The 21362-nt window shown below is 38.1% G+C and overlaps 1 protein-coding gene and 1 pseudogene across 4 annotated transcripts; one reads left to right on the forward strand and one right to left on the reverse strand.

The window, feature by feature from the left end:
* Positions 1–1307: 1307 nt before the first annotated feature.
* Positions 1308–6587, reverse strand: LOC306908433 (uncharacterized protein). 3 transcript variants are annotated; one of them, XM_079481297.1, is made up of 11 exons: positions 6152–6587; positions 4301–4463; positions 3871–4027; positions 3509–3776; positions 3256–3430; positions 3021–3097; positions 2751–2931; positions 2388–2636; positions 2116–2287; positions 1881–2014; positions 1308–1753 (listed from the first exon to the last, which is right to left on the reverse strand). In XM_079481297.1, exons 1-11 carry the CDS (start codon positions 6434–6436, stop codon positions 1587–1589), a joined length of 2028 nt encoding a protein of 675 aa, XP_079337423.1. In that variant the 5' UTR covers positions 6437–6587; the 3' UTR covers positions 1308–1586. The 3 variants fall into 3 exon arrangements, with proteins under 3 accessions (XP_079337423.1, XP_079337421.1, XP_079337422.1); XM_079481295.1 differs by having other exon boundaries at positions 1412–1753; positions 3871–4090; XM_079481296.1 differs by having other exon boundaries at positions 1472–1753; positions 3871–4090; positions 4301–4460.
* On the forward strand, positions 6435–8483 carry LOC306908772 (SPARC-related modular calcium-binding protein 1-like; annotated as a pseudogene). The gene is made up of 6 exons: positions 6435–6467; positions 7021–7182; positions 7558–7635; positions 7695–7988; positions 8072–8091; positions 8337–8483. The product of its transcript is annotated as an SPARC-related modular calcium-binding protein 1-like (transcript).
* Positions 8484–21362: the final 12879 nt, after the last annotated feature.

Consider the following 21362-nt stretch of genomic DNA (forward strand, 5'->3'; position numbering starts at 1 on the left):
ACATATTAAAAGTAGTGTATGAACTGACAAATGTAAATTATATTATTGAATTTTTCATTTTCCACCGAATGTTGCATATTATTTTAAATGTATATTTAAAGACATAGATGCATTGTCATTTTGCAAGTTGTTACCAATGTGCTTCCGTAATATTAAGCATTTACGGTGCATTACTGTTTAATTCCTACATGATAAAAATAAGGAGAGTGTTTATTTGACTTTGGTTTTTACAGTTTTTTGTATTTACATAGTTTAATTATGTGTTTGTGCATCTCTTTACATCAATACAGCACATGAGAAAAGAAAACACAGGCCAAAAAGTTTTTTTACTTTAAACCTATCTTTTTCTTCTTCCTCAAAGTAGTCATATGTTAGGCGGCTACTTGAAAAAATATAGTTACATTTAGTCATTTACACAGAGTATTAGCAAAAAATAGCATCCTGTTGTACAACAGCAGTGAATGTGTGTCCATATGGATGAATTCATCCATCTGGAAGTTAAAGGGGTCATAGGCCACGATTTCATGTTTTTCTTTGGTGTGTTATATATGTTTTCTTTGGTGGTTTGTGCATAAATAAAACACGTAAAATTGCAAAAAATCAAAGTCTCAAAACCAAGTATGCTTTCTATCTAGAAGCAGAGGCTCATCCAGAACTGCCCAAAATACCTCGTTTAAACACGCCCTCACAAATCTACGTCAGTGTGTGGTGAGATACACGGATGAAGGTTCAAAAACGCGTTATATTATGTGGCGAGCAGGGATCTCTCACGGAGGAGCTCAGGAAGCATAAGAGAGGAGCGACAGGAGTGTATGACGAGAGAGGACCACGCCCGGACATGTGACGTTTGTGTCTATGGTTTTCTGGTTAAAGTTTTTAACTTCCGTGTTTGTTGTTTGTTTATTTAATTAAAGTTGTTAAATGTTTGCCAGTTCCCGCCTCCTTCCTTCCTTTTATGGAACTTTGTTACGTCCACATACCGTACATTATTGTTGCTCCTCTTTGCCCCACCTCTCTGAAACACTCATTTTTTACTAAACTCAGCGCTCAGCGCGGTGCACTCGGATTAGCTAGTTAACCAGTGCATTTTGATTAGCCAACTGCCTCAAGCGTGTGACGGCAATGTAACGCCCCTTCCCATATTTGGATCATCAGCTTCGTGAGCTATTGTATACTGATACTAACAGGTCATAGGTATTACTGTATCAATTTGAGCCCGAATCTGATCCTGAAAAATGCAGATGAGCAAGCTTATACATCAACTTTTTTCAGCGTGACTCGCGCAGGGTGTAAAATGTCAGTTTTAAAACATACTGGTGTTCTCTTACTGTTTTTGTGTAGGTGCAACTGTAAAAACTGTAATAAAATGCCAAGTGAAATTGAAATGCAAAAGGAATAAGTCATTATCTTTATAAAGTATTCCTTTTGACACCAATATTCATTTGAAATACAATTAAAACGAAGGTTGTTCATCAAAATATTTGTTTATAAAAATAAGTCATACAAATGTAAATATGTACACATTTTTGAGTAAATCTTTTTTATAATGTTAATATCTGTCTTTACTGGTGGTACAGATATCTCGTCTATTGAAGCTTCGTAAGCTGGTGCCAGTGAACTTCCTCCTTCGAAGGCGTTTCAAACTGAGAGGACAGGGGTGCAGGAATGGGGATTTGTTTCAGCTTCTCCACAAATGGTGCAGGGTCTGCAAACACCTCCTCAAAGACGAGCTTCATCAAGTCAGTTACATAGTCTGTAAATATATGGTACAGAAGGAAATATCCTTGTATATATTACTGTTGTTACAATCAATCATATGCATTACAACATGTAGATTGTATTTGTAAGTGTATGACAATAAAACACATCATAGAACATACCATACGAAGGGGCTGTTTTTAGTGGCCTTGCAGTGGCTTCACCCTTGGGGAAAACCATCTTGTACATTGCTTGTGCTGAAGTTGTTACTGCCTGCTGTCCATTTTCATTGTAATGCATTGCTGCAAGGTACATCCTGCAGTACAATAATGAAACAATGCATGCACAAAGATAATCATGCATTATTCATATCTGAAAAATAGATCAATACAACGTTATTTTAATAATGTATAATACCTGCACAACATTCCAATGAAAGGAAAAACAACATTCTTGGGGGCAAAACGCAGGATTATAGTGTGAAAGGCTTCTAGTGAAGAAGTTTGGTGGTGGTGACTAATCTTTTCCACATCCTCCAAGACTCGCTTATTGTTCATGATCTTTTCCACTTTGTAGAGAGGCATTGACCCTTGAATGAGAAAATGAGACAATATATTGTAAAAGTAATAGTACAAACCTTTTTTGGAACTTCTTTACATTATGAAATAATCTAAAATTCTAATGCATACCTGGTTGGAACCATTTTTGGGGATCTCTAGTCACTTTGTCTGCGTGTGCACATTTCGGGAATACAGGGTTCTCATGAATGTGTACATTTTGGATGTGGTTGAGCAGGGAAGTATATTTTGCCACCTTCTCTGGACCAGATGAAGACGACAAAGCACTCCAATATATGTGATACTTGATGCTGGGCAACCACTTCTTCAATATCTCGCACCCCTTTTTTTGTGAAAGTTTGTCCAACTTTTTAGACAAACCTGTAACAAAGTATAAATGTGGTGTATGAGTGGTACATAGATTAACATCATCAAATAATCATAACAACAACAGAAAAAAGTGTTTTTCATTACACAACACTGTACAGTAGTCACCTTTTTCGAAGTGCCACACATCGTAGAACTGTACGATGTTGTACTCTCTAAGAAACGTCTGGATCTGTGGATGATGACCCGTTATGATGTATTCCACAGCTAAACCTTTAGAGTCCAGATGGTCTAGACACCGCTTCAGGCCCTCTTTCTCCATGTGGCTGCTCCCACCTGCCTCGTTGCACTGGGTATAAATAAAATGAAAAAGGCGTAAACCTACCATGTAATTCTTCTTGGTTAAAATGTGAAGTTTAAGATATAAAATAAGTTTACCTGAACAAGCTGCATGTCAAGAACGGTATTACTGTCCAGGTGCATCAAGGTGTAGCTGCCGAACTTTGCTGTGTGCCCTAAAGTAAGTAAGACTGAATTTTATCCCCCACATCGTGCCCCCACCAGTACTATTTAAATTTATGTTTGGCTGATTTTGGTAATCCAGTTCAACATAAAGAAATATGAATCAGAAGACTCGAGATGAACATATAATTAGGTCTTAATATAAACTTACCCGGTGAAACAGCCCTCATATCTCCAGCAACTGCCACTTTTCTCTCTTGCAGCGTCCTGAAAAGATTGTTCTGATCCACGTTCCACTTGTGTATTATAGCAGGCTCTAGGTAGTTCCTAGCATGCCTCCTAAATGCATCATAGTGGATGATCCGAAGCTGCATGGAGTTGCATATCTAAAAATGTTTTAAAAAGCATTATAAACTTCATTTTAATAGCAGCGTGACTGAAACAGAAATATGATCAGAAGGCACCTTTTCAAATTTAAAGTAGGATGCACCACTAAAGTAAATAGCTGCAGACACCAGTAGGTTTCCAACAGGGGTACTTCCAATGACAGGCTGACTCTCCCACTTTCTGTAATAACTGCACTTTGGGCAAAGCTGAGTGTACGACACATAGGTGCCCATTCGTCTCAAGTGCACATTACACTTTGTTTTGCAAATTGGGCATGTGTCAAATAACTCTCGGAGGCAGCTTTCAAAAACAATGTATTTTGAGACATTGTATGCGGTCTGTTGGCTAAAGAAAGACAAACAAGAAAATGTGTTATTTGAAGTCACGTTTACAAATTGCCAAAATACATGAACATAAAAATGAAAAGGTAAAAAATGACCATAAGTCTGACTCCTCTGTAACAACTGATTTGTCTGGGTTGTTCGTGGAATCGTGTGGTTCCGCAATGCTTTCAGAAATATCTGTTTCTTCCTTTTCTTCATCCAACTCAAGACAAGCCCTTTTGCGCGGTGTGAAAGAAGCGGCTTTCATGGGCGCTGAAGAAAATGGCATTACTGGGAAACTGGGAGTAGCTTCAGTACCTACATCTAAAGAAGTAACTGTAGCCGAAAGTAAAAAGTGTGTATTTTTAATCAAATTATCATGATAATTAATTTAAACATAAAACATAACATTTACCGTGTACCGTGCAACGCTTAATTTGACTGGATTTTCTAGAAGGTTGCATTCTATTTAACAATAATAAACAACTCTAAGTAATGCATATATAGTTGAATTCATGAACACGAACATCACTGCGTGTGAAATACCTTTGCTCCAAACGGCACGTTCCATCACTGTACCCCAAGACAGCTGTGTGCCAATGGAACGCGTCTTTGGAGATGCTGCAGGCATAGTTTCAATAAAGTCCGTCTGAGTACCAACATCATGGCTTCGAGATGAAGTGGATAATTGTTGTGAACCCTGGCCCTGCTGAGATGTTCAAGTAGTTGCATGATTGTATGTAAAACCCAAATAACGGTGTTGTTACGATTCTAACACATAAACAAACATATAGGCTACATCAGACGGAAAATGCGTGGAGAAGCAAGCTCGCATCACAGTAGTGTATGCTAACGCTACCATAATAAATCACAGGAGGTGAGACCCCTGAAAATGGTCACACGATGGACTATGAATGCACGCTTCGGCCTTTCTTGAGCAGCCAGTGTAAAAACGGCATACCATTATAAGAGAAGCATTTGTTGCATTGGGTACATAATTTCTGATTTTCAAAACGATCAGACAGAACACATTGTTTTCCATTGGTAGAGAGTGTTTTGCTTCATGTTTTGGGTGGAACGCTCTGATCGCCTTAAGCGTTAGGGGAACGTTCCCCTAACGTTAGTACAAAGGTAGGGGAACGTTCCCCTAACCTACAGGGAACGTTCTATTAACGTCAAGAAAACTTTCCTGGAAAACCAACAGGGAACGTTAGAATATCTGTTCTGGGAACGTTCTAGGAACCACGCGCTAACGTTCCCAGAACGTTCTGGGAACCAAAAATTGTTTGCTGGGATTATATCGCTTGTTAAAATGATTGATTATTGTCTTTTTCACTAAATACTTCATATAATAGTACATAAATGAGGCTATGGTTAGTGAAATCAAACAAATCTCGTTCAACCTGTTTAGTTATTTTCTTTTATAAAACAATGGTAATTTTTACATCTAAATATCAAAAGGGATGCTTCTTGTTTGTGAAGCAGATGTTGACAACTTCCTTTTTTATTTTGTGCGATATCTTTTTCCATATAAAATTATATAATTATTTATTTAAGCATGAGGACTTAGTACAATCTATTAAGATATAGGAAACTCTTGATAGACCCTCTGCTTTTGACAATAAGACCAGTGGGGGCGGGTCTCTTGCTAGCAATGCACTGAACTTTTTTCTAATAATGACTTTTAATGGATTGAAATTACTCACAGTTCTCATTAAAGAAATGGAATTTACTATATGAAAAGGGTCAATAACGTTGGAGTCATTTTTATATAATTTACCGAAAAATTCTGTAATAAGGGATGATACAACAACACATGATTAAGATAACGACTTTGTGATCAGGCATTACAAATACCTACTAGAACGGGTCCGTAGCGGACAGAATTCACAGGTTGTTGCTAGAAGGGAAACGGCTATGCCGGAAGCGGTGCAAAACCTCGCCATATAATTACAATAAATTAGATTAGCTACTTCCAACACCTGCACAAACCCTAAACATAACCTTACAATAATACATCATATTTGTCAACTGTTTTCAGAGTGACAAAAATTATGCGGTATTGAAGTGCGCATGCCCAGTGGAGGTAGATGTATCCCTTCTAGTCAAAACTAGATAATAATCTAGGATTATTTATGGTGCCAGATTATTCATGACACCGGAGACTGCAATGATGGAGGAGACATTTGTGGTGGCTGTCGCGAGTAGACCGAGCACCTCTGCGTGTACCCGTTTAAAAGTTTCTGCTAATATGACAGCTAGCAGCAACTTGATCGGTGGTTGCGTAGCAACATAAAATAAAACGCCTCCCCCGCCCGGCTGCGCACAAACAACATGCGCTACAAACACACTCGCGTTAGTCCGAAGCAAACTCGTTAACAATGAACATATACTTACAAGCGGTGGGTCTGAAGTTGCAGACTGTCCTTGCAAAGTTTTAATGGTTGGAATTGCCTTACTTTTTAAAAATAGCCTTTGTGCACAGCCGGCCTTGTACTCTCCGAGGTTCAGGAAGCAGTCGGCTGCTAAATGCGCTGCACACAGTAGAATATTTGGATTGTACTGTTCCGGGACAGTGTTGTAAATAAACTTCAACCACTCGTTTTTAGTTGCGTCATCTTTTGGAAGGGCAAACAGAGTCGATTTTCTTTCACAGCGAAACACGCAGCGTCTCCACGACATGGCGGCGTCAACACTAATACCTTCTCCCACTGTGAAGGAAGGGTTGTTATATTTACAAGATCGACATTTGTTGTTAAATTTACTGTAAGAAAAAGGTTGATAATCAGATAACGCACACGATCAGAATAATATGACAGATCACGTCGTTTGCCTTAAACTCATTTAATGCACATTATTGCATATACAAAACTGTGTACACAAATGTTGAAAGGAAGTCAATAGAGTTCACAATTGACACTATATATTTAAAAGTGAATGTAAAATAAGATTAAACCTGTTTTATACATGTATTCATTTGACTTGCATAACCTAATCTTATATGTTTTGCCTATAGTCAATATGTTTTCTTGTACAGCTGCTTTGTAACAATGAAAACATAAAAAGCGCTAAAGGAATAAACTTGACTTGACTATTATGTTTTAGTTGCAGTTCATGACTATATTTCCTATATTTTTCACTGCAGTGCAATATGTGATGTTTTGCTGTGAATGTATCCATTTCCCGTCCGCTTTCTCATTACAGTGAACTGTTGTTCTCAAGCCAGACTCCATGAGTTTCAGACAAACTAGGCCATTCACATTCAGCCAGATGTTCAAAACAGACCTTCCCTCATTACAGCTGTTGAGAGCCGGTGGTCTCAGGCGTGTGTGCTGGACTGCACTAGAGGACACCATCGAGTCAACTGCGGCAGTATGGACGACTGTTTAAGGCGCTGTGTGCTTTTGAGTGGAGAAAGCAAACTGAAGGCAGACAATATACACAACACAGATTAAGTGACACTTCACCCAAAACTTTATTATTTTAGTATAGTATAGTGTTTGTAAACCTATCTGTGCAACACAAAGCAAGATATTTTGAGAAATGTCTCAGTGGTTTTGTGTTCATACAATGGAAGTCAACGGGGTTCGATGTCAAAATATCTTCTTTTGTGTTTTTCTGTGGATTAACGGACTGTGATTTTATAATATGATTTAATGTGATCATATTTTAGAGATAAATTGCATGGACTGTGCTAGTAAGCTTTTTTTCATGTTGGGCACCACCAGACCGATCATAGGAAATACTTTTCATCAAACAGAAAGCCCATCATTGTGTGCTCATGTTTGCGTTGTGTCCGTCAGGAGATGTGTCGAGGTCTAAATGTCAGCTGGCTCGCTCTCAAGCTCTGAGGGCCACTGCTCCCTCTGAATCCTTGCCATGTTCGTCCCACAATGCAAAGTCAATAGAGTGTAAGCAAAAGTGTTGTGATGTTGTGAAGTCTGGGTTATTTTAAATCAAGGATTAAGATGCATTCAGAATTTTTTAATGGTTTCTTTGAGCTATGAAATTATCGCTTTTATCTTTAAACTTGAGGTGCAGTGTCACAGTCAGACGGGTAACTGCTGGTGTTCAGCTCCAGATGGAGTTCCTGTTAGCGGAAGCTTTGTCCTACACCTGCCACCTTACTGCACTGGTGAGCGGTGGGCTTTCCTTCATGTTGTCAGTGTTCCTAACGCACCCTCATTTCATTCCAAACCTTTTGCAGAACACAAAAGAAGATATTTTGAAGAATGTTGATACTCAACAGAAATTGAACTCCATTGACTTGCATTGTATGAACACATTTCTCAAAATATCTTCTATTGTGTTCCACAGATGAGTGGAAAGAGTCACACGTGTTTACAACCACATTTGATGCATTTGGCAGACACTTTTATCCACATGAGGGAAATAAATTGTACAGAACTTTTTAGTTTTGGTGAAGAGTCCATTTAGTCATTTTCCATTAAGAATAGTCTACCAGGTCTGCTCTTGTCTTTTCTTCTCCGCTATACTCGCTATATTGGATTACATCACACGCCTTGTGTTTGCATGTTGTGAACACGAGCGGGCGACTCTGTTGGCTGATGTGTCTCTTCAGTGGTCAGAGGAGCGTTTTGTCCCAGAATGCAGTGCAGATGGACGGCACAAACCTGTTCAGTGTCACAGCAGCACAAAATACTCGGCCTGTCTCTGTCGGGTATGGAGTGTTAACTTTAATGGGACCCTGTCTGTGAAACCAGTCTAAAGTCACATGATCTAGTTATGAGGCTAGGAGCATCAAAGTGGTCATACCCATCAAAATAATGTGTAAATACTGTCGATGATGTGTGTTTATTGATGTAAAGATTATCTGATAGATTTCGACACACAGTATTCACATATACTGAAATTATTTTATTGAAACTATGTGTTATTATTTTGCACAACTGGTAGTTGGTTTCCTAAATATTTATTTTAGTTTTTATCGTATGACTTTACACATACAATACGGACGATATCAAAGCTATATTTTAATAGAATTCAATGAAAGGATTTTGTGTAGAAAACAGCCAATAGGGTTTTCTGTCAAAAATGTCAAAACACTATATTCTTTTATAATTACCTGCATTATAATTTCATAAGAAGTTATGACGTACACTATTTAGTGTGTGTGGTCCCTTGTGTTTTTTACTAAACAAACTTTTGTTTTTTCAAAGTATTTTATGTGTAAAGAAGATTTTCTGTAAAGGTTTTGTTTATGGGATAGCATAGTATAAAAGTAAATATGTAGCCTATATGAAAAATTCCCATAAAACATGGAAACCCAATGTTTTTGTGTTGATTAGTATTGTCCAAAGCTCCTTTTTTATTTTTTGTGTACAGAAACCAGTTGCCAGACTGCAGCCATCAGGAACTCATGCTGTCACCAACATCTCTTTCAGGTCTGTTTCATTCTCTAAACCATTTTATTTAAGATATCATTTTTTAGGTTGACTGTGTGCGTGCCAGCGTGTGTGTATCTGTCTTACAGGTCAGAGACACAGATTGATAAAAATGAGTCATCAGCTATTTATTATTTGAGTAACCAGGTATTACGTCATGACATTCATTAAAAACCTCTTCAAATTTGATTGCTTTGCATTTGCAACAGTTTTCATAAGCTGACCTGTGTGCACTAAGCTGTTGGAAAGCTGATGTCAAGAAGTCTGTAAACACTGCGTTCATCTGACATGAGCATTGTAAAGTTTATTTATCATCTTGTCTTTCAGACGCGTGAGGAGCCGCCTCATGTTTCCACCTCTCCGCCCACCGTGTCTCATTCTGTCAACCATCACGCCCCTCCTCCATCCCGCTCACTTTTATTTGATTCGACTGGACACAGATGCTAACAGCATTCTCAAAGAGCGGAAAAGCTTGACCGGTGCATCTCGTGCTCCGCAGAATGTTACGTCCTCGTCGCTGTGCCAATAAGTTTCTGCAGTTCTGCGACCACAATGCAGAAGGCAGTCTCAGCCCTTTCGAATTCAGCTCCTGTCTTGAAGTCTGTCCGCAGCCTCCATACATCTCATGCATGATAAATTATCTTTTGGATATGGTCGCAGACTTAAGTTTGACCTTCATCTCTCCAGGGCTTGTGGCCTCAGAGTGGCATTCGATCGTTTCACTGTGCGTTTTTCAATCTTTTTTAGCTCTCATGACCTTTATAGTCCAAACTCTCCCTTTCACATAAAAGACTTGTATTGGTTCTGTTTAAAGCACATTAGCACATGTAAATATCAATGATCTGTAATTGAATGTTAAACAGATGTGAAACCGCCAACTATTATACTCAAGTGTCATCTGGATACTTCTGTACTGTACTACAGATACTACTACTGTAGCATTAACATGTTAAAAATAACAATTTATTTTCTATACCGGTGTATTGCGACACCCTTAGATACCATTAGAGACCCTTATGACATATCGCTTATTGTTCCCTGAATTCTTTGTAAGTCGCTTTGGATAAAAGCGTCTGCTAAATGACTAAATGTAAATGTATAAACAATGCTTTTGAAAAATGTTAAAGAAGTTAAATGGTTAAATAAAGACTTCCCAGGTTAAAGGGATAGTTCACCCAAAAATGAAAGTTCTCTCATCATTTACTCACCCTCATGTTGTTTCAAATCTGTTGAACACAGAAGATATTTAGAAAAATATAGGAAACCAAAGCGTCCTGGGGCACTATTGACCACCACAGTAGTTTCGTTCCCTACTATTAAAGTCAATGGTGCCCCAGGACTGTTCGGTTACGAACGTTCTTCCAAATATCTTCTTTTGTGTTTAGTGATACAATAAAATCGTAACAGGTTTGAAATGAATAAATTATGAGAGAATTTAAATTTTGGGTGAACTTTCCCTTTAATAATTTACCGTGTTATATCCTTTGTACAAATGTTCAGATTTCTATTAAAGATTGAAAGTTGCTCTTCAGAAGAACATGATCATCGGGTTTTTTTAAGTGCTGCTGTCAAATCATACCAAAAGAATAAATCAAACATAATTTACCATATCTCTTATATGTCTTTCATCGTTTAGTTAGGAATCACAAGTGAGACAAGAATCACAATGGTTCAATCACATGTTTAGAACCCTGATGTGTACGAGAATGATCCAAGGACTGTACGTCACCCCTAGATGACAGTGTTACTCAGTTCATGCGTCTGAACACTGCAGACGGTTCATTTACTCTATGTGCATGATGCAAACCTACATTAACACCGATTGTTTCAATGAATCTGACACTTTCAGTGTTAATGTGTAAAGGTATACTGTATGTATTGGCTGGTCAGACTCAGAGAGTCATCAAAGCGTTTCTGTTCTCAACACTGTAATACCCGTAGCATTGTTTCTAACATCTCATCTCTATCATGAGATCCATACTGCAGGTGTGCGGCAGCGAGAAATTAGACATGAATAAATCATAAATCTACCTCGTTTTTAAAGACTGATTCAGTCGTCTATTCAATTTCCAGATGAAAGAGAGGGCTGAAGTACTAAATGAAGTTTTCCTACGTTCTTTTAAGCTTTATATTGAAAGGTTTTGTGAGGAACTCAGGGAGTTTCGGTTATATCCCTGATGAAAGTGAATCGTTTTTGAAACAGCTGGTAAAAAGGGTAGTATACACTAGCATTTACTATAGTAAACTGTAGTCAATTGCAATATGCTGTATAATATTATGGTTTACCTTTCGTAAACTGTGGTACTTTAGTGCATAATAATTATAGTATAGTACTGTAGTATGCTTAAGTATTTACAAAAGGAAACTAACTAGTACAGTATACTGGAGTATATAAATATCGTCGGTCCATTAGTATTACATTAAGTATATTGATAAACTGAAGTAAATGCTGTTGCATACTATTTGATAGAGTAAGCTGTTGTAAACTGTAGTGTATTGTTGTGCATTGAACTATAGTGTAGTGTTGTAGACTGTAGTATTACGTATATGATATACTGTAGAATACTATATACTATACGAACACCAGTATATAGACTGTGGCTGGTTGCTTCTCTTGTCTGTCAGATGGTCTCTCTTCCCGTCTATGGCGGGCAGTTCAGAGTAAGATTGATAGCGCAGGGGTGTCCAATCTACCTCCAACCGGGCCACTGGCCTGTAGAGTACAGCGCCAACCCAAGACCGACCAATAACAAGCTCATGAAGATGTTGAGAAAACAGAGGCAGCTGTGTTTTATTAGTGTTGGTAGAACAGTAGCCCCCCAGGAGCACGACTAAAGCCCTTGGCTTACTGTATCAGACATGCAGATGATCAAACGTCTGGCCACGTGAAAGACGTCAGATGTTAATGACATTTTTCATGTCGATGTGTTGTCTGTCGCCATGGTAACGCTCTTCAGGAACACAACTTCTATCCATAGGCGTCAATTTGTTGTCTGTTGAAAATATACACTCGCCCTTAACTTGCTGCTGCATTTAAGAAATGCTGTTATTTTATTTTTCTATTCTATGTCACAGTCAATAAGGGAGGCTGTTCTGAAAAGCGATTTCATTTTAACAAACCCCAAAACAAGAAAACAGGGCTTGTGAGGGATGAGAAGAGAGTATTGACAGTATTGAATGCATTTACACATCGTCCTCAATGATTTCTTTCTGTGAGATGTCTCACACGCTGGCTGTGAGTGCTGTCAAAAGGATTTTCGTATCGTTCCATAAAATCTGAAGTCATTCATGAATTAAGTTTTGTCTCAATTGTTGTGAAACACAAAATAGCAGAAGCATTGTGCGAACGGATCCAGCTCAATAAATCCACTTCGATCAGATATAGAAACAGAACCTTATGTGTCATCATTAGTGAAAATTAATAAGCCATGCAATCCACTGAGAGATCTTATTAGATACTGTATAAAGTAGGCCTACGTTTATTTTTCAACAGAATAAGACAAAGCCAGGGTGGGTTTTCATTTGGCAGTTTGTCTTCAGCACCATTGTGTCCAGAGAGAAGATACATCCTATAAGAGTTAGTTATTTAATAGTGGCTGTGTCACTTAGTGAATAATCGTTGTAAAGAACAGCGCTGTCCTGAAATGAATGTATTGAAGGAATGTTAACACACATCCAGACTGCGTTCACGTTGTTAAATTCAGTTGAATTTCTATGCATTATGAAGTCAAGACCTGAGACACATGCATACTGACTTTTTTTCTTTGAATTGCATAACAGTAATATTGAGTATCATGCAGTTTTCTCTTTTCATTTAGAAACGTCTAAAATAGTAAAAAGTATTTTTATTATTTGTGTCAGATGTTTGGACTCCACTGTATGTGAATAAAAAATGTATTATAGAAAGGAAGAAAGATTGTCTGTATTGTCAGCTAACATCTACCCTGGCTTCTGGGTGGCTTTGAATGTTCTGGTGTCAGGAGAACAGAGAAACCAGCACATTATACAGATGCATCGCTGGTTTGAAGAATTTCTAGCATCGGATTTTTTGCCTAGTTGTATCTGAATAAAAGTTTTTGCCACTTTAAGGCGAGACACTACAGGGTAATAGGATTTTTTTATTTATCTTAACATAATAACTTGTTGTTATGAAATGTTACCAATAAATTAAATGCATTAATTGTAACATTCGTTTTGCATTGCAATCTTTCTGACAAAACATGATTTTGATATGCAAATGAGCTGATATCATTAAATATGCAGATATATACTGTATTTGAAAAGTAAAAATCTAGACACTGAAAACAGTTACACCTGTAATCTTTGTTTCATTTTAACAACATATCAGTGTTACACATTGTTATAGAACAGGTTTCAGATCTCTTTTATCTTAAAATATCCAAATACTAAACACAAGCACTGAAGGTTAAAGGGATATTTCATCCAAAAATTTAATTCTGTCATCATTTTCTCTTACATTTACATTTACATTTATTCATTTGGCAAACGCTTTTATCATAAGCGACTTACAAGTAGTTTTTTTATTCTTTTGAGTAGTTTAAAAGTAGACTCTTGTATGCAAACAGATCACATCCCCCATTTACCGTAGTAACCATATTTTATTAACCATAAATACAACGGAAGTCAATGGAGATGAGAGCGGTTCCGTTACTGACATTCGTCCAAATACCAACCTGAGAGCAACATTTTCATTTTTAGTTGAACTATCCCTTTAAGTGTCATACAGGTTCGAAATGACAAGAGGGCGAGTAAATGATGACAGAATTTTCATTTTTGGGGAAGATGTTGAGAATTGAAGGAGAATCATTACGGTAAACACTGCAGTATGGATCACGTGCGAATAATACAGTGTATGAACTCTAAATCACAGACTTACAAATACTTTTTCTTTTTACTGATGTAATCACACAGGTTTATGGGATGGGGCAGAGATGTTCTCACCTGACCTCACAGGCATATTACTGAAGAGAGAAACACATCTGTGTCCAGCTCATCATCACCTCATGACCAGACGGACCGCATGGATTCATCATCCTCTCTCACAGATTCATCTCACTGCGCTGATGAAAAACACAAGGTCAAATTGACATACTTTATCTGTCTGTCTGCCTGCCTGTCTGTATGTCTATCTGTGTATCTATCTCTCTATGTGTTTTTATGTCTGTCTAGCTGTGTCTATATGTACACGTATATGTCTGTCTGTCTGTCTGTCTGTCTATCTATCTTTCTGTTTGTTTCTTTGTCTGCCTGCCTGCTTATCTTTATGTTTGTTTGTCTGTCCGTCTACCTGCCTGTCTATCTGTAAGTTTGCCTGTCTACCTATTTATCTACCTGTCTATGTGTTTACGCGTCTATCTTTCTGTCTATCTATTTGAATCCTTTCTCATGAACATCCATGCTCTTGCAGCTCCAGTGAGGATGAAACAGGATGCTGATGATTATTTACATGTAGATTTGCCGATTCATTATTTCTGCATCTGCCCGGTGTGCTCGGCCTCTCACTTTATTAACTGTTCATTCATTCTGTCTATCTCTTCCTCGTCTGTGAGCGTTTCATTATCATCGCTGATTCATTTTCTTAATTAAAACGCTTTTCTGCTGAATCTGCGGAGGTCTTTCTATTGAATCTAGAGTCGATCTAAGCGTGTGCTTGGAAATGTTAAACATGTTTGGTCTTTCAGTATGTCCACTTCATGTTATGTTTATCAAAATAGTACTCTGCTGAATTTAAGTTGCTTGTTATGTTGATGTTCAGGGAGATGCAGAGAAGTGTTGGTCTCGTTGATCGTTCTAAATACTTCCTACAGTGTGCACACAGTATTTATGTGACATTATTAGTCATGCGTGAGCTCACCGATGTAGCTGACCAATAAAATTACTGGAGTTGGTCATGATCTCATCAATGTGCTCACAAGGAGAAGTGAAGGATAAATGGTCACAGTGAAGTCAATTAAAGTGTTTTAATAGTCAAATAAATCAAATCTGTCTATGAAAAACCCATGGAGCTGTCCCTCTGGTGCCAGTGACGTATGATGATAGAATAAATATCAAATGCACGTCTGTGTGTTTGATTACAAATCCATCTTTAAAAAATGAAGCGCCCATTCCTGAAACCTGCAAGCAAGCGAGATGAAAGAGAAATGTGATGCGAGGAGACTTGTTCAACAGCATATGGCTTTTAAAGATCAGACAGCTGTTTGACACTAGAGGAGATGCTCTGGCACCCTTCCTGTTTTCTCCTGGTGTCATCTCGTTTGATGTTCCCATGGGAACGATGGGACAGATGTGACACAGGGGCTGGATGTCTGAGCACACCTGTCCTTCCGGACCAAATGTCAGAGCCGATGACAAGATCCTGTATGTTCTCTCAAGAAAGTCAGAGAGATATGATGAAGGATGGTGATTGATCTAATGTGTCTTAGTTTAAAGAAATACATTAATGTAAAATATATATTGTGTTATTATTTACAGTACAAAACCTGTATGTGACTCTTTCGTCAGTGAAACTGAAAATATATATATTTTGAGAAATGGTTTTGTGTTCATACAATGGAAGTCAATGGGCTTCAGTGTTGTCTGGTTACCAGCATTCTTCCAAATATCTTCTTTTGTGTGAAAAGTTTTGTTATGAAAATTGAAGAAATGAACTTTTTTTATTGCACAAAGGTTTGCTGTTACTTTGATTGGATGAGGTTTAGAATGGGTCGTAAGAGAATTGGGACTTTCATGTGTTAGCACCGCTGGAACTACCCAGAATCCTCGGGGGTAAACTGTTAGTGTCATTAACATGTAGCAAACTGATGTGAAGCCCATGTAGGCCAATACAACCTGTGAGATTTAAATGAGATCCTGTAAACCTTCCTCATTAAAACGACAATCTGTGATATAAAACACATCAAGTGCTGTTCAACTCACAATACAGGTTGACTTACTGAGATAACAAGACATTTATTACTCAAACATTTCTCTCTTTCTCTCTCTTTCTCTTTGAAGACTTTTCCATGAAGGTTAGCGAAATAGTTTCTTGTTATCTTCATTTCTTCTTGGCATTACGGGATATAAACGTAAACCATAAGGAATTCATTTTTCAGCATTGACAAGAATGGAAGCTCTATTACTTGCTGCTGTTGCAATCCACTGATCATTTTAAATCTTTTCTTCATCAGCTCTCTTGTCTGTCAGTCTGTTCATCTGAAACTCCACTGCCGAACCTAACTGTGCGATATCACTTCATTGTTTTAGAGCTGTAGTGTTTTTGCAGTGTTTTTCTGGAAACCTTCAGGGAATTACTGATTGGTTGATGAGGCATTTGATTAGTCACGTGATCCATCCTTCTTGTGATGGTACAGTATTTGGTTTAATAAATTGTCCTATTACACTGTAAAAATGTTGGGTTATTTTCAACCAAGCGTTGGATACAAAATGGACAAACCCAATTAAAATGGTTGTTTCAACCCAAAATGCCGGGTTGTTTTACCCCTTGTTGGATGAAACCATTTGATGTTAATTTAACCTAACCGTTCGATCTTCAGAGTCTTTATTCTACTCAATTAGACCTTAAAACATCACCCCACCCAAGCCCACATACCCTGTACACCCACCACCCCAACACTCAGAGAGGGATGCAAACAAAATGTGTCAAACTGAGCTCAGATTTGTCTGCGAAACTAACGTCAACATTATTGAAGATCTCAATATGACACATTTCTCATCACATTTGATCTCACATCTGTACATGTTCAGTGTTTCTCACTTGTTTCTCTTCTTATTTCTCCTGAGAAAGTTTAAGAGAAACATCTGACTCCACCAAATGCTCCTGAGCTTGCAGGGCAAAATTTGAGTATTACATTTACGATAGTTCTATAAAATCTGTGTAACCCCACAGCTATCCAGCTATTGATCTCAATCGCACACACACACTGTATGTTGTGAAAGTGTGTTGTTAAACTGACATTTTGCTGCTTGTGGATCTATTATCCAGCTGTCCGTAGTGGTTTGGATAAAATGTGAGATTAATTCGTCTCCTGCCCACCTTTTGTCTGTTCCAGCAGGGAGTCTTATACACTTATACACACGTGTCGTTACTCACGGATTTCACACACAGACGCAGGTTTTTCTCATTATTGCAAGTGTCAGATATGTTTGAACTGCAGATGAGTGATCAACCACAGTGACACACAACTGCGCCTGCCGCAATTATTATAGCATTTTTTATGTGTGTGTGCACATGGGTTACACACACACAGACACACACACAAACACAGATTTATGTACAGAGCATGACCCTTGAATGTTGTCGAACATGCATCTCAATTCTGTCTCAATTTCGTTGTTATAAACGATCAAAGTACATTACTTACAACAGCGGTAAAAGCATTACATTATCATTTGCAGACAACCTTCTCCCTATTTTCATGCATGTATTCGCCCAGAGGATGGTGAGTTTTAATTTTATGTCAAGCAATGTCGATTTTGAGCTGAACTGCAATTTGTTCGGTGATTTCTACTTTTTTCATTCAGCGAATATAGAGATATCTATAGATCAGCTTCTTTCATAATGACAGTACTGATGAACATTTTAGCCATTTTGTCTTTTTGTTTCTCTGTATTATCTTCATTACAACGTTTTGTAGCACTTTTTCTCACTATATTAAACAGACTTAACAAATAGGTGTATTCCGTATTAATCCTACTTAAATGTATATATACTGTATTTTTTTACACTGAGGACATTTATAGCCAATCATTTCCAGCATATTGAAGATTAATATGCCGTCTAGAAAGAATATAATTAAAGAACTAATTAAAAAAGAGAAACAAGAGAGACAAGGAAAAGAGGTCAAAACCTTTTAGAAGAGATAAATGAGATGACTGCACAGCAGGTCTGGGGTGATGTAAACCATACCCACAATGCACTTCACGCATCACTTCAGAGAGAGTGAGACAGATAGAGAGAGAGAGGTATGATGAGGGAAGGGCCTCGAAATTAGCGATGGACTAAAACATCTCAGGATCATTGAGAATAGAAATGAATCAATTCTTCTATAATCTGAGAAATTCATGTCTTATCAAGGACATACTGGTGTTGAACAAGATACTGAACAGACTAAAGATAGAAAATGAGAAACAATCTGAGCTGATTCTGTCATGATTCTGCCACATCATGTCAGGTTTCTTTTGGTCTAGTGGCAGGAACATGACAGAACCTCATGTTTAATGTGGAGAGAAGCAATTGTTGTTGATTTGGCTTGCCATACGTATCTTAACCCCTTACCCGCTGTCTGCACCTGGGTCCTCTATCCATGTTTCACCACCCCTGATTATGACAGATTCTAAATCCAACTCAACCATCAGCGTTCCACACTGTCAATCACCAGATACCGCTGTCAACCCTGTCATCATTAGGAATCTCAGGCAGTCCTCTCGACTGGTTCAAATCCTACCTCTCCGGCTGATCCTTCAAGGTGTCATGGAGAGGCTCGCTGAACACTGCCCACCACATGATCACTGGGGTCCCTCAGGGATCGGTGCTTTGACCGCTGCTTTTTTTCCATCTACACGACATCGTTGGGATCCATCACATACACAGTTATGCTGATGACACCTAGATTTACATATTTTACCCAAACGATAGCAGCTCGCATTACAGCCATCTTCTCCTTCACAACTCCTTCCTGGTGGTACATCCTTCCTATAACTCAGTCCAGTCAACAGCATCTCTCACAACATTCAAAAACTACCTTAGACCCATCTCTTCTGTGAATACTTAAAAAAACCTCTCTCTTTCTCTTGACAGGTATTTGTCTGGCTTTTGTAGAAACTAGTAACTTTGATTTAGCACCTATTGTATTATTGCTCCTGTATGACATATCGCTTATTGCTCCCTGAACTCTCTGTAAGTCGCTTTGGATAAAAGCGTCTGCTGTATGACTTAATGTAAATGTAGATCACAATGTTTAATATAAAGTATGAAATGTAAACTTGTAGGTTTGTTATGAGCATCATGATTCTTGTCATAACAAATCATTTTAAAGTTAAGAAGTAGGTTAACACACTTTAAAGTCACACTTTCTGTGTTTCGTGACATGGAATGGATTTAATCATCTCTTGCTCTTCATTTAAAGGTTACACTCATAGGCCATCATTCATGAAACACTCGAGAATAAATGAGTAAATTCCAAGTAATTTGCACTTAAAACAGACCTTCCCGAAAACTTTCCTCCGGATTCACAAATACTTTATAAACGTTAGATTTCGTAGTAAATTGTGTGTATGTTAATGAATTCCGATCATTCATAAACTGGGCACGCATGCACAATTAGCATAATCCCCGCCTATGAATTACAGCTACGCAAATTACTGGACTTCGTTCTCTGGTTTGGCTACATTAGGCTATACTGCATAAATGCATAAGATACTAATAGGCTGTATGCTAACCAAAAATGTATCAATTAAACCGTGTCCACCAAAGCGTTTTTAGCCAGCTAAAATAATAATAATACATTGTACTGGTGGCACCTGAGAATGTTTTGTAGGCACTGCGCGTTATTCCGGAGAAGCGTTGGTTGCTGTATATTAAGAATATCCGCAACAGTTGCCCAAATTTTCACACGTTAAAAAATAAATACTTTTCTGCGTTTTTTGCATCCGTCAAGCATTTTAAGTGACCTTTGTTAACAATTGAGAGACACCGTACAGACGAGTGCCAAATACGAAAAAAATTTGGACTGTGTGTGCAAAGACCTTAAGCCTACTTGTTACTAGTATCTTATTTCCAAGAATGAATGAAAGAGAGCACACATCACTCCTCTCTTCATTAAGTTACATTGGCTCCCTGTAGTGGCTCGCATCAAATTCAAGACTCTGCTCCTGGCCAACAAGACTAGCACTGGTTCGGCAACCCCTTATCTTCACTCGCTAATCCCACCAGATCCCTACGCTGTGCAAACGAACAATGTCTTTTGGTGCCATCCAAAAAAGGTTACAAATCTCTCTCACGTACCTGCTCTGGATCTCTTCCACATTTGTGGAATGATCTGCCCGCTGCAACAAGATAAACAGATTCTGTAGCCATCTTTAAGAATCTTCTGAAAACACATATCTTCCGTCAACACCTGACCGATCAGTTCTGATCTCTTTTCTACTCTTTCCAATAAAATAAATACCAAAAATTACAACTTAGCTCTGTATAGAGTGGTAGGCTATATGAGACCAGTCTTTGATTGCACTAATGCTTTTTGTTGTCCTTATGTTGTTCCAATTGCTTCCATTGTTTACCTCATCTCTAAGTCGCTGTGGATAAAAGCGCCTGCTAAATGACTAAATGTAAATGTATGTGAATGTATGATGGTTGGTCAATGTAGTGTTTGTCCCGCCTCTTCTCCAGTGTGATTGGCTGGCTGTGTTAAAAAGGACAGTGAAGAGCTCTGCGTTTTACCCAAAGTTAAAAAGGAAAAAAATTATAAAAGACTGGGCGAAAGAACTTGTGAAATAACATTATGACACATAGTGAATCAAAATGCTGTGCCATCAGTTTGTCTGAAAGAATACAGAATGTTACATGCGGTTTTACGCAATATTTACACGTGGTGTGGAACAGGTGTACATTTCTTTCCTACCAACATACATTTTGAAAATACGAAGATTTACGGCAAAACGACTTCACGAACGATTTACACAAACAAATTGTTCCGCTCGTGTTTCACGAATGAGGTCGTTGTCTACCTGGGCAAAAGTGACTGACAACAAGATTGACAGTCCGACAGAAAGCACAGCAATAAATTCCTCTAGATTAAAACGTCTGCCAAGTGTATCAAAATAAATAAAGGTGCATTTGCACCTAGGGTTAGGTAAAGGAAGTAAAGAAACACAGAAAAATAAATAAATTCTCCCATCATAATCAGATCAACATCATTAATTGAATGAGATAAAATTCCCTTTTCACAGCATGTGTATCATATCAACTCACTGCATGGCAGAGAGAGGAAGAGAGAGTTAATAGGAATGTTTTATTCATTGACCTGTTGGTCATGCTCTAGTTCCCATATGAAATGAATCCTCCACCCCGTGTGTCAGGTCAGAGTTAAATTGACCTGGAATATCTTGGAACAAATGTATTTTATTAGGAGGTGTGAAGCAGCGATCCCATACGCTGAGATTTCCTGCAAATCACTGCACACGGT

This window comes from Barbatula barbatula, assembly GCF_947034865.1.
Source record: "Barbatula barbatula genome assembly, chromosome: 19".
NCBI classification, from domain to species: Eukaryota; Metazoa; Chordata; class Actinopteri; order Cypriniformes; family Nemacheilidae; genus Barbatula; species Barbatula barbatula.

Bases quoted from the DNA above. Each gene is read 5' to 3' on its own strand.
- LOC306908433 (XM_079481295.1), bottom strand. From the start codon at position 6,436: ATGTCGTGGAGACGCTGCGTGTTTCGCTGTGAAAGAAAATCGACTCTG. The intron at 4,091-4,300 runs GTATTTCACACG...TTTCGGCTACAG, and splicing joins ACGTGCCGTTTGGAGCAAAG to TTACTTCTTTAGATGTAGGT. The intron at 3,431-3,508 runs GTGCCTTCTGAT...AAACATTTTTAG, and splicing joins CCTACTTTAAATTTGAAAAG to ATATGCAACTCCATGCAGCT.